The sequence below is a fragment of the Elaeis guineensis genome, chromosome 15, assembly GCF_000442705.2.
Source record: "Elaeis guineensis isolate ETL-2024a chromosome 15, EG11, whole genome shotgun sequence".
Classification (NCBI taxonomy): domain Eukaryota; kingdom Viridiplantae; phylum Streptophyta; class Magnoliopsida; order Arecales; family Arecaceae; genus Elaeis; species Elaeis guineensis.
The window spans coordinates 50722917-50739856 of NC_026007.2; the positions used below are offsets into that span (position 1 = coordinate 50722917).

A 16940-nucleotide genomic window follows, 5' to 3' on the forward strand; every position below is an offset into this window, starting at 1 on the left:
ATAATTTGCTGATAAATCTAGAAAAAGTGAAACATTACTTACCTCAAACGTATTCCAATAAATCCACATAATTCTATAAATTTTCTTTCAAAAATTCTGTTCGTAGATCATATCGCAATATCCCATGATCAAACATCCACAATCCTATACAGAATCAATTTTAATAACTAAAAAGAATACGAATACCATATTTCAACGGTTTAGATTGGGTCCGATCATCTAATTTTATCTAATCAAAATCTAATTAGGACCTAAATGATCTAAAGTTTGACTATCAGATCAAATCGGATTCGAAGTGATAGGACCGAAGTTTCTTCATTGATTTCATAAAATCAAGTGGAGAGAGAAAATCAGAGGAGAGAGAATTTATGAGGTATAATTTGAATTGATCAGATGACACAATCCAACATTACGATTGGTCCAATATCTCAATTGGTGAAATCAACATGATCAAATCAAGTCATGGCTAGATCGAAATCATGGATAATCAAACCTAAAGATTCATGGTCTGATTAAGGTGGGTGCCAGTACGTTGTTTGACAATCATGGATCAGGATTCTTCATTAAAATCAGATCAGGACTATTGAAAGAATTTTCTCATTGATAAATTGATCAAGAGAGAGAAATCGATCGAGAGAGAGAAATGACTTTAGAGAGAAAAAATTCTAGAGAGAGAAAATTTTAGAGAGAGAAAACTCATCTTGAACTCCTCAGACGATATGATTCAACAAATTCGATCGATCAGATCAAATCATGCTAAGATTATCATGTGGACAATTCAATAAGATCATGAGAAATAAAATCTAAAAATACTTGATCTGATCAAAGTGGATGTCGGTGTACCGTCCGACGATCATGGATCAAAAATCCATCATGAGGATCATTTAAATTCACATCATTCTTCTCAAAATTTTAAAAATCTTAGGAGAGAGGATTTTAGAGAGAGAAAGTAGAGAGAGAAAGTCCAATTCTAGAGAGAGAAAATACTAGTTCAGGCTGAAGAGAGAGGAATGAGAGAGAAACTCTCTTTCTCATATTTTATTATTTATAAATTAATTTATTTTATTTTTTTCTTTCTTCTTTTCTTTCTTTCTTCTTTTCTTTCTTTCTCTTTTTTTTTCCTTCACGGAAGAGAGAGGAGAGAAAATTCTATTTATTATTATTATTATATTATTATTATTTTTTTTTCTTCTCTCTCTCTCTCTCTTTTTTTTTTCTTTTCCTTTTTCTTTTCCTTTTTCTTTTCTTTTTCTTCTTTTTTCTTTTCTTTTTCTTTTCTTTTCCTTCTTCTTCTTTTCTTTTTCTTTTTCTTTTCCTTCTTCTTCTTCTTCTTTTTTTTCTTCTCCCGTGGGTTCCTTTTGGGCCGAAACAGGGGACCGTGAGGTCCCCTCGTTGGTTGGCCGGCCGGCGGCGCAGCCGACGTGGGGCGGCCGATGGTAGGAGGGGGGTGACTCGCCGATAAGAAGAGGGCCAAACCGGTGGTCGGCGGTGATCACCGGCGCCGGTAATCCAAGAAAAATGGTAAAAAAAATGAAGGTTACTTCCGCAACAAAATCCAACGACTCCGGTCACCGGCGAGCGTGCACATTGGCACGGAAAGGAAGAGGGAGAAGAGAGGAAGGGGAGGAGGCTTATCTCCATCGCCGGCGAAGCTTTTCCGACGAAAAATTGGACGGCACAGGGACGGTCTTCCGTGGGATTTTTTCGACGATTGCCGCCGTTTGAGCTTAGGATTTTCGATGGAAAGGAGAGAGGAGGGATCTCCTCCTTAAATAGAGACGGAGGGAACTTGTTTCCGACTCCGATTAGGAGCTGGTGAACGGAGGAAGAAGACTCCCTTCGGGAGTTCTTCTCCTCTGTTTTCCTTCCTTCTTCTTTTTTTTTTTTTGTTTTGTTTTGGGCTTTGGCTGATTGTTGCATGGGCCAGGCCAGGCCATGACATTCTTTTCCTCTAAAAAAAATTTCGTCCTCAAAATTTTTTTGCCGAGTCTTCATAGTTTCTTACTTGAATCTCATCCACAAATATTTCAATATTCTAATTCTTGATTTAATTTCATTCTTAAATCATTCCATAAGGAAAAAGTAAATACATCAAATATTGATCTAAAATGGAACCATCCATTTTCTTATTTATCAAGATCAATATCTCAAAGATTTTCAATATTTCAAGATTTCAAAATTATGATCTCATTTTCTGTAAAAATTAATGTTCAATATCTCATGACTCAAATTAAAATCAAATCTATCTCTTGTAGGTAGAAGAAAATCAATGTCTCTATTTTTGCATAAGAACTTCATTCATCATCATTCATTTATTTATTTCAAAATATTAACCACTCTTAATTTCAACCCATCATAAGATAGAAAAAATATACTTCTTATGAATCATATGATGACATCCTAATCAATCAAAATTTAAAAATATTTTTTCTTATTCGTACTTTCAAAGGTTAAAGATTTATCATTTCAATCTCATTCTCGAACTTTTGATATTTTATTTCTCGATGCAACTTCATCATTAAGTCATTTTATAAAGATTGAATCAATATCACTATTTCTAGTCATCGAAATTTTCTTACTCAAACCCTCAAACTCTTAAATATTCTAATTCTTGAAGCAAATTTTATCATTAAGTCATTCCATAATAAAATCAATAACTCAAAAATTGATCTAAATCAAAACTATATTTTTCTTATAATCAAAATCAATGTCTCTATTCTAAGTAAGTATATCAATTTTCTTTATCTAAACATTAACAACTCTTAATTAATCAATTCATTATCAAATTAAATTATAAATAACTCCAATCCATCTTTTGTAGAACAATCGTCAATATCAATAGATAACCTCAATCTTTTCCATTCAGTCAGAGAAATAATAATGTTTAAAAGAGTTCTAACTTCAAATTTCATTATATCCTGGAGATAATTATTTGAGTATAATAATCTAAGATCGAAATTATCATTCGATAAACAATCTCAAATTCTTTCTAGTAATTAGAGAATTATAAAATTTAATTTTAGGATAGAAAAAATTTATCTCTAAATATTCTAAATCTAAAATCAAAAATCAAAGATCCACTCATCCTAGAATTAGGATGCTAATTATTTTTGTAGCATAGTAGGTAAAAGCTCTACTTTTGAAAATCATATTAGGGATATCCAAAAATAATTCAAAATTTTAAAATATTATTCTTTCTAATATCAATAAATTTCTTGTATCAAACCATATCATCTATCATAATTCTTTAACTCAAAGGGTCAACATTCCTGACTTACTCAAAGTAGTTCATATTACCATGCTTCCGCTGCGCACTCTGATCTAACAATCAAAATTTCTTAGGTTCATCAAAAAAAAAATTTTGATCAAATTATTTTTTTATCTTATCAATAGAAAAGATCTAAAATTTCAAATTTCAATTGAAGTCAAAGATTAACTTTCGATTCTCATTCATACCTTTACTAGTGTACAATAATCTTGATTAACCCTTGAGTCCAATATCATATTTAAACCATTATATAGATTTACTATAATCAATATGAATCAAATCTCAATTCTCATATCAATTCAATTTGATAATTTTCAAATCAAAAATCCTTATAAGTCAAATTAACAAAAAAATCCTTCGATGCTCCACCAAATTTGAACATAATCAGAATATATAAGAATTTTAAATCATTATTTTTTATTTTTTTTTTCTAAAATTTCTATCATCAGGATCTTCAATATCTATCAAATATCCTTTCATAACAATCATACAAGCTTCAAAAAAATCAAATCTTCATTTAACAGTAGATTCAATTAGGGACCTCGTTAACAAAAGCAAAGAAACTCTATATCAATTCTTAAATTTAAAATTTCTAAATTATAAATTCACATGGATCCCTTAGTCTGAAATAAATATAAATCAGATCTTTTATCTTAATCTAAAGATATCAATTTTTCATTAACAACCTCAACAATAATATCAAAAAATCTCTTAATCAACTTAGATACGAAATCTTTAAATTGAAATTTCACACACATCATGTAGTCTCCAAGAGACATAATAAGATCCATTATTTAGATCTAAGGATGATGATTAAACCTTTCAATACAATGAATATTCTATAACCTCATAATCAATTTCATCAATAAGAAATAGGTTTCTTTGCAATATCCTCAAATATGCATTCATCCTAATATACCACTTTATATATAATCCACATACCAAATTCAATTTCAATAAATATTCCAATCAAGCATCATAAAAGATTTTTCTTAGTCCATCCTGGAATAATATTTTATCGTCAAATCTTTATCTTGTCAATAATAGTTAACTTCTCAACTAGAAGTAATATCATAGTTTTATTCTCACATCGAATTTGAACTTACGATTCACTTGAATAACCAATGATCAAATTAATAACCACAATGCATAATAAAATTTTATGTCAATCCTTTTGTGATTACTTTCGATCAAGATCTAACTAATCATATCATGATCTATAGATTATCCATCATATTTCAAACTCCATATGTCATAATCTCTTGCGATCTTTTTATACATAATCTCAATATTTAATCAAAATTTATAAATATTTCTCCTACTACAATCATTAAAGATCTACACTATAATGTCTCTGGTGTCTATCCACTTACACCCATTCTATGTCTGATTCTATGTTTCATAATTCATCCACTTATGCTCTGATACCACTATAATTGTCATGCCTCCGATCCGAGATTGTGAATCGAGGGTCATGACAACCGCCGCATACTCATAGAAAACTCTTCCCATAAGCATGCAAGGCATCTTATCATGCTATTCTAAAATAACAACGGAATAATTAGTCAATAAATTAAATCCAAAACATACGATCTAAATTTCTTCTTTAATATCTCAATAAATTCAACAACAATTCAAAGGCTTTGCATCAAATTCAATAAGCCTTTCAACCTAAAATAAAAGTATGAAGATTCTGCTTCTGATCACTCTTCCATTCATATCTTATATCATCTTAATTCTTCAACATCTATAAAAACAGTAAAATAGGAGGAAATGAGCTAGACAGCCCAGTAAGTAATGACACTTTCAACAGATTTCATCATGCATTTAAGTAAATAATCATTTATAGAAAATAAGCATATAGAGTTCATCAATTCGAAATCAATTTCAATTATGCAATATAATTCATGCCAAATTCATTTTTTTTTCGAAAATTCAAGTTTCTTTCAAGATTTCAATTTCTTTTGTTCTTCAATTCTTTTCGTCAACCATGAGCTATGACCATATTTTTTCTGTGGCAGGGTCATAATACCGCGTATCTGCTTGCGGTGAGCTGCGAATCATCTGACAGTAAAGTCCTTCGAAACCGCTGGTCTCTCTGACGGTTTGTCGTTGGTCTCTCTGGCGACATGTCGCTGGTCTCGCTGGCGACATAAACCCTTAGGACAATTAATTGCCAATGTATATGCCCCCATTGGCGGGATCCTTTACATAGTCAGGTTGTCAATTCATAATGTTTCTTATATCATAATTCTTCATAAATCATATTTCATATTCTAATTTCGATAATAAAACATATAATCATGTAGTATCGAAATCAATCAATGTAATGCATCATGAAATCAATATGTTTAATCATGCTTCATCATAACATTTTAAATAAGATATTTTCACAACAAAATACCATTCATCCAATTCATGCATTGTTTCACAAATTATATCAGAAAAATATATTATAATTTGCTGATAAATCTAGAAAAAGTGAAACATTACTTACCTCAAACGTATTCCAATAAATCCACATAATTCTATAAATTTTCTTTCAAAAATTCTGTTCGTAGATCATATCGCGATATCCCATGATCAAACATCCACAATCCTATACAGAATCAATTTTAATAATTAGAAAGAATACGAATACCATATTTCAACGGTTTAGATTGGATCCGATCATCTAATTTTATCTAATCAAAATCTAATTAGGACCTAAATGATCTAAAGTTTGACTATCAGATCAAATCGGATTCGAAGTGATAGGACTGAAGTTTCTTCACCGATTTCAAAAAATCAAGTGGAGAGAGAAAATCAGAGGAGAGAGAATTCATGAGGTACAATTCGAATTGATCAGATGACATAATCCAACATTACGATTGGTCCAATATCTCAATTGGTGAAATCAACATGATCAAATCAAGTCATGGCTAGATCGAAATCATGGATAATCAAATCTAAAGATTCATGGTCTGATTAAGGTGGGTGCCAATACGCTGTCTGACAATCATGGATCAGGATTCTTCATTAGAATCAGATCAGGACTATTGAAAGAATTTTTTCATTGATAAATCGATCAAGAGAGAAAAATCGATCGAGAGAAAGAAATGACTTTAGAGAGAGAAAATTCTAGAGAAAAAAAATTTTAGAGAGAGAAAACTCATCTTGAACTCCTCAGACGATATGATTCAACAAATTTGATCGATCAGATCAAATCATACTAAGATTATCATGTGGACAATTCAATAAGATCATGAGAAATAAAATCTAAAAATACTTGATCTGATCAAAGTGGATGTCGGTGTACCGTCCGACGATCACGGATCAAAAATCCATCACGAGGATCATTTAAATTCATCATCATTCTTCTCAAAATTCTAAAAATCTTAGGAGAGAAAAATAATCTAGAGAGAGGATTTTAGAGAGAGAAAGTAGAGAGAGAAAGTCCAATTCTAGAGAGAGAAAATACTAGTTCAGGCTGAAGAGAGAGGGAAGAGAGAGAAACTCTCTTTCTCATATTTTATTATTTATAAATTAATTTATTTTATTTTTTTCTTTCTTCTTTTCTTTCTTTCTCTTTTTTTTTTCTTCGCGGAAGAGAGAGGAAAGAAAATCCTATTTATTATTATTATTATGTTATTATTTTTTTTTCTTCTCTCTCTCTCTTTTTTTTTCCTTTTCCTTTTCCTTTTTCTTTTCCTTTTTCTTTTCTTTTTCTTCTTTTTTCTTTACTTTTTCTTTTCTTTTCCTTCTTCTTCTTTTCTTTTTCTTTTTATTTTCCTTCTTCTTCTTCTTCTTTTTTTTTTCTTCTCCCATGGGTTTCTTTTGGGCCGAAACAGAGGACCGTGAGGTCCCCTCGTTGGTTGGCCGGCCAGCGGCGCAGTCGGCGTGGGACGGCCGTCGGCAGGAGGAGGGTGACTCACCGATAAGAAGAGGGCTAAATCGGTGGTCGGCGGTGACCACCGGCGCCGGTAATCCAAGAAAAACGGTAAAAAAAATGAAGGTTACTTCCGCAACAAAATCCGGTGACTCCGGTCGCCGGCGAGCGTGCACATCGGCACGGGAAGGAAGAGGGAGAAGAGAGGAAGGGGAGGAGGCTTACCTCCGTCGCCGGCGAAGCTTTTCCGGCGAGAAATTGGACGGCACAGGGATGGTCTTCCGCGGGATTTTTCCGGCGATTGCCGCCGTTTGAGCTTAGAATTTTTGGTGGAAAGGAGAGAGGAGGGATCTCCTCCTTAAATAGGGCCGGAGGGAACTTGTTTCCGACTCCAATTAGGAGCCGGTGAATGGAGGAAGAAGACTCCCTTCGGGAGTTCTTCTCCTCTGTTTTCCTTCCTTCTTCTTCTTTTTTTTTTTTGTTTTGTTTTGGGCTTTGGCTGATTGTTGCATGGGCCAGGCCAGGCCATGACATTGGGTTACATTGACAATATATTGAATTACACTTAAATAATTAATTTATAATGGAATTACCTATTACATCTGAAGGATTGTAATGGGATTGTGATCCTGTAAATTGTGACATCTCATAAGTAATATACACAACTAAAATTAATTTGATGTTTTTGATATAGGACTTCTATCATGTGATCCCCAATAAGCAGTACCAATCATGATCACAACCTCGCTTTTTGGCAGCAAATACCATCACATAGCACACTACGACTTGTCAGTTGTTGACAACACATACAACCAGATCGTCTTTATCATTTTTGGAGACCTGCATAAAAATTTTTATGCATGCATCGTGAAAGATGGCTCCAACATGGGCCATGGCCTTCTCCTCTCACCACATATCGCTCGATTCAATCAGATGGCTAGGATCTCCCTGAGGGAGTGCCAGTGGATGCAGAGGCAACACGTGCGTGTCCCGTGGCGAGCGAATTTGTTGGGAAAGGAGCGAATTAATAATAAGTTGAGGAATTGAATGGATATAGTCACTAGTTTGAATTCGGTTTTCTTAATGGTTTAATAAATGTTTGATTACTATACAGGTTGATGGAACTTGGCAGGTTTACACACACACACATACATACATATATATATATATATACATACATACACACACATATACACACACATATATATATATATACACATATATACACATATATATACATATATGTATACATATATATACATACATACATACATACATACATATATATATATATATATATATATAATACGGAGACCAAGGAAATTCACCAAGAGACATCACGCATGAACCTTTGGAGAACCAGATTCCTTGGAATCATTGCAATAACTTTTTCTCCATCAAAAATTATTCTTTAATATGTTCTCTACTAGGTTAGAACAAAACAAGTAGATGTGTTTGTATCTTCGAAGCCTTCATTACCGGGTGTAGATTCTCAGAGCTATTTTGCTACTCGACGGCTACATTTTGCAGCCTCTGATCAATTGTTTATGCAGAAAAGAACATGGAATGGGCCAGCGTCACGACAAATCATGCTTAACATGCTAATGCTGGAGAACCAGATTCCTTTATTCGTCTTGGACCAACTATATAGTGGGATGGGTGCTCCTTGCAGTACTCATGCATCTACCGTCTCTGAACTTGCCCTCCATCAACAATTATTGCGAGATCAAACAAGAAGTACAAGTGCCTTGCCCTGCCACTGCTTCCATAGCTCTCTGCCTTTTTCCGTCTAGGTTCTTTTAGAAGCATTTGGTGAACGAGACTTAAGATGGCAACAGGAAATGGGGTACCTGACATCATGGAAGAGAACGTTGACAGCTCAAGCGTCCATGACAACCGCGAGGCCTCCTGGATCAGAGAGCTTCGGGGCAACATCCAGGCGGCCTCTATCTGGACGCCACCTTGGGAGAATCAGGAGCAGGCAAGGGAAGAATCGACCACCAATCCCAGCATCTTCAGCGTCCCCGCAAGCTTCCGGGAACAAAGCCCCGAGCGCTACCAGCCGAAGGTGGTCGCCATCGGCCCTTACCACAGGGGCAATTCCAAGCTGCTGATCGAGAACAAAGTCAAGATGTGGTGCGTGAATCGCTTCATCTCCCGGCATTCACTCAACCTCCAACAATGGCTCCTTGATATGACGTCGAGGGAGAAAGAGGCTCGCAGCTACTACTCCGAAGACGTGTCCATGGACAGCCGAAGCTTTTTAGAGATGTTGCTGCTCGATGGCTGCTTCATTTTAATGGCTTTCAAAGCCATGGAATCCCTTACGTTCGACCCGAAATGGCCGTCGGACCAAATCATGCTTGACTTGCTGGTGCTCGAGAACCAGATCCCTTTCTTCGTCCTAGTCCTACTATGCAATGGGATCGGTGGGGAAGAAGGATTCAGGAAGTTTGCTGAGCTTGATGACGCTGGCACTTTCATTCATTATGTCCTCCGTTCCCTTGATCAGACCCATATGATTGGGAATTTGAATCCCTCTATCCTCCGTGAGCAAGTCCTCCATTTGTTGCACCTATTTCGCTTGTCCTTGCATCCTTCCACGTTCGAGCGTGGTGGGTTCGAAACCATAAATGTAGCCAAACAAAACATAATAGCCCAAATTTTCCGCACTCCAACTTGCGTTCCTAGCGCGACAGAGCTCCAGTATTGGTCTGCTGTGAAGTTCAAGAAACATTCAGGCGGCATCTTGGACATAAGTTTCTGCAACGGGGTGATGAAGATCCCGTTCCTGGAAATTAATGACGGCAACCAAACAATTCTCCATAATCTCATCGCCTTTGAGCAGTGTTATCACCCCCACGTCGAACGTCATGTCACAACCTATGCAGCATTCATGAACTGCCTCATAAATAAAGAAGGTGACGCGGGTCTGCTTGAAAGGAGAGGGATCTTGTTGAACAGGCTGCCCACCAGCAACGATGCGGCCTTTTTCTTCAGCAAGTTGAGTCCAACAGCCAAAGTTAGCCCAATATATTTAAAAAGCCTAATTGATGAGGTGAATAGATATCACAAGAAGAAACGACATAGGTGGTGTGCTGATTTAAAGCTCAATCATTTCTCCAATCCACGGCTGATCATGTCGGTGCTAGCTGCTACTGTCCTCCTCATTCTCACTTTCATGCAAACCTATTATTCTGCCCTTGGCTGGTATCATAGATGATGGCTTCAATCTCTTGCCGTAATAAAGAGAAGCGATCATTGAGGGTTGATCGTCTCTTTGATCATTGGATGCTTGATGTTTCTTTCTTTTGTTTTGATGGGTTTCCATGTTGGAATATAAACTGCAATTTTATGATAATCATGGCACGGGTGTTCATGAAGTTCTAGAGTCTTGATCATCTCTTCACTTTCATAGCAATGCATGTATGGGAATTAAATAGTTATGAATGTGATGAAATTCAGGCATTTGTTTCATGAATGTAAGGTGCCTCTAGAAGCATTTTGGAGTACACTAAATACCCTATTGTACCAAATCATTTGAACTAAGTGGAATTAAAATAATTTCATTTGCGAGTTGTAGTATCTCCTCCTTTTCATTTGTGTGTGAGAACCCACCAAATTTCAAACAAAGTGGGATCAAAACTTTGTAAGTTTGGGGATGAAGATGGCTACAACAAAGTGTGGACTTCCACTCCAATACAATTTTGATGATTGGTCAATTTGACTGAAGGCCACAACTTAGATCACAAGGAGTACAGAAAGTTGTCGACAAAGGCTATGAAGAGCATCAAGAAAAACTATGGTTAAATCAAGCCCAAAAAGGTGCCTTGGAGAGGAATAGGAAGAAGGATCTGATGGTATGTTTAAGAAGATGAGTGATGCAACCACTTCAAAATTCTCACAGAGAAATACAGAATGTGAAAAAAGTTCATCTCCTAACCCTTAGAGCTGAGTTTGAAGTATTCCACATGAAGGAGTCCAAATCCATCTCCAATTATTTCAAAATAGTTTTGGGAATTGTCACCCAAATGAAAACAAATGGTGAAAATGTGCAAGATATTCATGTGATGAAGAAGATTCTTAGGCCATTGTATTCAAAGTTTGAACAAGTTGTCATGGCTATTGAGGAGTCGAAGGACCTAAAGTCAATGACAATTGATCAATTAAGTGGGTCATTACGAGCCTATGAAGAGAGGATGGCAAACACAAGCATGAAATGATCGAACATGTGTTGCAAGCAAAGCTCTCTATACAAAATAAGGGAAAAGCATGTGAACGATGTAGAACAACTCAAGAACATAGATGTGGACATGTCATGGTCATGGCCATGGTCAGGAGAAAAAGGTGGTCACAACCCATCCAATGAATTATAGAAGCCAAAACTCATCAAGAGGAAGAGGAAGAGAAAAGACAAAATAATTCATTTTTTATTTTGAAGAGTAAGGAGGAAGTAAGAAATTTCTCTCAGAAAATACATTAGATCTGAAAATATATTACAAAGATAGAATTAAATTTTGAGTTAGCTAAAAGGACAATACTGAAACTAAATACAAGACACACCAAAAAGATTATAGAAAAAATCGAAGTGCAATGCTTTTAGGGACAACCAACAATAGCAGGAATGGCATAGAGCCATCGGTCTGCAGGAACCAAAACAATGCTCCCTATCTTCCTTAATGACTTACCTCCACCTGATAAAGGTCAATGATCCCATCTCAAATCCTTCACAATTTCAAACTTGATCCAATCATCTATTAAGAACATGATTTTCCTCGCTGTCTCGATGTAATGATTTGCCTCTACTCTAAAAATTGTGTGATTTCTCTCCTTCCACAAGCATCAGATAAAGACACAGGAAAGTATATCAAAAGTTCTTACTGAGACATTTAAATGCTTTGCATGCCCCGATCTCCTAGCATGCCATAAGTCAAAGATGCTATTAGGAATCTGATCAATTTTGCAGGGTGGGTATAGAGTAGTCTATACACTCTTAGAGTAAGGACAATGAAGCATAAGGTGGTCTAATATCTCAAAAGAGTTATAACAAAGGACACATCTACTAAGGCCACTCAGTCCTTTTTTCTGTAAGACCTCAATAGTGAGAATTTTCTGATTGTAGGTTAATCAATTAAAAATTTTGCATTTCTTTGGAATTGGAAGCTTCCAAACCATCTTCCCCAGATGTGACTGTAGCCCACTATTTATGTGGAATTTGTAGCATGTTGAAATTGAATATGTGTGGCTGTTAAACCATTTCCAGGATCTCCTATCATCTTCACCATCTAGTTGTATTGAATTTAGTAAGTGAGTGAGCATGTGGAATTCATGAAGGGCTGATGGAAGAGGATATCTGAAGTTATGAAGCTAATCACTATGTTTTAAGAATTCAAACACACTGAATGATTTATTCACTGCTGACCAATAGAGGGAAGCAAAAATCTCCTTAAGGTTAATAGATACTACCCATAGTTCTTCTCAAAAGGAGGTTAATGTTCCATTACCTAACCTTGCAGTGCAGAGAGAATACATTAAGTGGCAAACCTTGAGGATTCCTTTCCAAAAGGTTGAAGCTTTGCACTTTAGATGAGTTGTAGCAAATAGAGGCAATGTTTTTGTACAATAACAATATTTTATCAATATCTTCCAGGGTCTCTCTTGTGATGAGAATAGCTTGTCCCACCACTTAAAGAGCAAAGCTTGATTAAAAGTTTTTAACTCAATGATATCAAGACCTTCTATAAGCTTAGGTCTGCATAGAAGCGACCAGTTCCTGCAAGGTTTTTGAGATTATTACTTTGTCTTCCAACATTCCACAGAAAATTTCGACATAGACCATCGATCTTCTTGATCACCACTATAGGAATTGCAAAGACCAACATCTAAAATGTTGGTATCACTCCTAAAATGGAATTAATCAACATTAATCTACTTGCTAAAGATAAAACCATCCTCTTCCAACCACTAAGTTTCTTCTCAACTTTGTCGGTCAAAAAGTTCCAGCAATGGGGAGCAAAAGTTTTGTGATGGAGAGGCATACCCAGATAGGTAATTGGGAACTCGCTTGTTTGGCATCCCAAAATACAAGTGCAGCATTTAGACTCTATTTTCTTGAGACCAATTCCTACTAGCTATGATTTAGAGAAATTTATCTTCAACCCATATAACAATTCAAAGCTATATAGGATGAACTTTACAATGTTGATTTGGCCTGGCAATGCCTGGCATATGATAACTGTATCATCTGTGTACTGAATGGAGTGAAGGTTAAGTTCCAGTTGCTCTAGGCCTACTGGATGGAAGAGTTTCTCCAAAGTAGCGACTTCGAGTATCCAAAAAAGTGCATTAATAACTAGGATAAATAGGAGAGGCGATATAGGATTACCTTGTTTCAAACCTATTCTAATTGAGAACCATCTCCCAGGAGATCCATTAATAATAATGGCTGATTAAGAATTGGATATGAAAGAGGATATCGAACTGATAAACTTCGACCCGAATCCTTTTGCTTTAAGATGAGCAAACAAGAAGTCCCAGTTGATGCTATCAAAAGCCTTCTCGAAGTCGATCTTCATCAAAATAGCTTTGATCTTTGAGTTCTTGCAGTAGCTAATAATTTCTAAAGCAGTAATGTAACTTTCAAAAATGTTGTGTCCTTTAATAAAAATCGATTGAGAACATCCAACTAGTGAGTCAATCACCTTGATTAGCCTGGTAGCTAAAATTTTGGGAATTATTTTGATAATACCATTATCCAAACTTATCGGCCTGAAGTCCTTGACAGTAGGGCAATCTATTTTTTTTTTAAGAACAACCATAATGAACGTGAAGTTTAATCTACAGAGATTGACAGTCCCGGTGCTCAAGTCAGAGAATAGCTTAATCAGATCATGTTTGATAATTTCCTAATACCTATGATAGAATGAGATTGGGAATCTATCTGGACCGTGAGCTCTATCTTTTGCAAGAGACTTTATCGCTTCTTTAATCTCTTCTTTTGAGAAATTTGAATTCAAATCACTAAGGTCCAACACTTCTTTTGGATAGAGCTTATTCCAGTAGGCCTCACCTAACGGGTTAGCAGGGTTCCAAGAAGAGAGGAGTAATAGGCTCGAAACACATTGAGTACGCGTGTCTGCTTGATTTGAAATTTTGATACCATTTTCGAACATTTCTTGTATCCCTTTTTTTCTCTGGCGAGTATTAGCGTGGATGTGGAAGCATTTAGTGTTTTGATCTCCCTCCTTTATCCAACGATCTCTAGTATGCTGGCTCCAGTAAATTTCTTCCTTTTTAGCAAGATCTTTCAATAAATTTCTAAGTTGCTTTTTGAGTTCAATATCTTCCTTTTTGAGCCCATTATCTCATTCCATTTTATCAATTTCATATATTTTTTCACTGACTTCCTTTCTTTTGGAGAGAAGATCTCCGACTGTATGTGTGCTTCAAAATTTAAGATTTTTTCGAAGTCTGCGAAGCTTTATTACCAGGATTGCAGTTGAGTCACTGGCACTAGTTGATTCATTCCACCATATAGAAATCAAATTATCCAGTCCAGGGTATTCGTACCAAAACCTTCCAAATCTAAAAGGTTTGAATATGTTAAATAGTCTTTGATGTCGAAGTGGGAGGTTGATCTTTAGAGGCATGATCAGAAGTAATTCTAACCAATATGGAGCAAAAAGTTAATGGGAAACATTGATGCCACGACAAGTTGATGAAGCACCGATCCAGTCTAGCTAAACTCACCTTTTCTTTGAAGTTCAACCATGTAAATTACCGCTATGGTGGTTTAATTTCGAGGACTTCCAATGAATTCAGCAAGCTGTTGAAGGCCCGTGAAGTAGTACAACTACTTACAGATCCTAATCTTTCATTTGGGTCTCTGATGACATTAAAATCGTCCATAATGACCCATGGGGTGGAGCTAATTAACAGATGCAACTGTTTTAGTTCCTTAAAGAAGAGCTCGGACTGATGATGATCATTAGGACTATACACATTTGTTATTATCCAGCAAAGATTGGAATTGAGTAGTTGGAAATAAGATGTAATTGAAATGGAGCCTTTGTGGAAGGGTTTTCCTTGAACTACAGAGCTATCCCAGCAAGTTACAACTCTCCCACGAGAATTGATTGCTTCCAACCCATCCCAGTTGTCGAATTTTCTACCACAAGCTGATTGGATAATAGTTGTACTTGTCATTGGGAGTTTTGTCTCTTGAAGAAAAGCAATAGAGCAGCCTATCGATTTGATAGAGATATGTACAAGGTGCCTTTTAGCTGGCTTGGCCAAACCCCGGACATTCCAACACTGAATGTTCATTCAAAAATGGAGTGCAAAACATATATCTCAATCACAAGCAGTTTGACTGAGATAACAGGGAAAGGAGATGCATTCATACTACGTAGGCTGGGACATAAGAACATATCCAAAGAATGATAACTAAACATGGAACGGAACGTCCGAAACAAACTTAGCACAGATGCTTTTATCATCAAACTGACTGTAAACATGTGTGCCCACTGGCCCCCTAAGAATATCATGCTGAGCTTGTCAAATCTCCTGCTCCGCTAGTTTTTTACCCCTTTCCTTCTCTAATTCTTTAATCTTGGAGCAGAAACTATCAGCATGGGAGGAAAAAAGATTGATGCCACATTTATCTCCAAGCTTTACAATGTCTTGTGAAATGAGGGAATTAATGACGAGGATGTCAACTTCGATGTCGAGACCTAGAGCCTTCACCTTCTTGTTTCGAATACGGAAACTTCGCTTAGAGACAGGAACCAAGGAGGATGGGGGAGTAGTCGATGAAAGAAGATGCTGCTTGGGGGAGGAGGGCTGGGCCAGGCATTTTTTTAAGGTGGAGAAAACACGAGAGACCCGTATCAGAATATCAGTTGTAGGGTGACGGGGCTTTTGGGGCCACAGCTAACAAACGGCACGCAGGGTTTGAATTTGAAAAGGAAATGAATGAGTCAGTGGTCAGAGGCCTAAGTAGGTTAGTAACCGACGCAGCTGATAGGTAACGGATGGGTGAACAAGAGGCTACAGGAAGAGGTCCTAGAGAGAGGGTCAACAATAGGTGGTTAGGTTCCAGGAAGAACACAAGGGAATGATCGTTTGAAGTCAGCTCAGACATCAGCATCGGAGACGAATGATTGTCTGGCTGTTCGGAGCTTCGGATCCCCGGCGTGCCTGCAATTGAACGGCAATGGGGGATCTGAGAAGACGGCTGATTTGCTCTCCGATCTGATGAAACGAACCTGGATTCTCTTTCATCCTCAACCATACTTTCATGATCTCCATCATCAAAAAAACCAGATTCATCTGAAGAACACTAGGGACGAGCCGAATTTATCATCAGATTAATCTGGTATCGGAATAGACCAACTGTAACCTCAATAATTTGTAGAAGGAATTCTACTTCTTCACAAAGAAAGCTCGCATTGAAACTTGATAAGTCCTACTAGGGAATGCTTGATCGGCTTGCACTCACTGGGACACCAAAACTGGACAAGATATTGCCCACTGCTTCCACGTTCCAACACATTAGCGGAAGGTTGAGAAGGCTAGCGGAGACCTTATATTTCAGGTTGTGACGTAAGCTACCGTGGGCTTCATCCCAGGGACTCACAATTAAGATGAAGCCTTCGCCTCATATCCCTCCAAAAGCCACCAAACTTTCAACAACCTCAGGAGAAAGACAAGCAACAAAGAGTGAGTTTTCTCTGGGAAGTCTCCTTGACATCATCCGGTTTGATTGGCGGCCCAGAAGCTTCCACAAAAGCCGCTCCCATTAGA

The 16940-nt window shown here is 36.7% G+C and overlaps 1 protein-coding gene across 1 annotated transcript; it reads left to right on the plus strand.

The window, feature by feature from the left end:
• Nucleotides 1-8658: 8658 nt before the first annotated feature.
• LOC105057996 (UPF0481 protein At3g47200-like) lies at nucleotides 8659-10630 on the plus strand. Its single transcript, XM_010940746.3, has one exon. It carries the CDS (start codon nucleotides 8965-8967, stop codon nucleotides 10357-10359), a length of 1395 nt encoding a protein of 464 aa, XP_010939048.3. The 5' UTR covers nucleotides 8659-8964; the 3' UTR covers nucleotides 10360-10630.
• Nucleotides 10631-16940: the final 6310 nt, after the last annotated feature.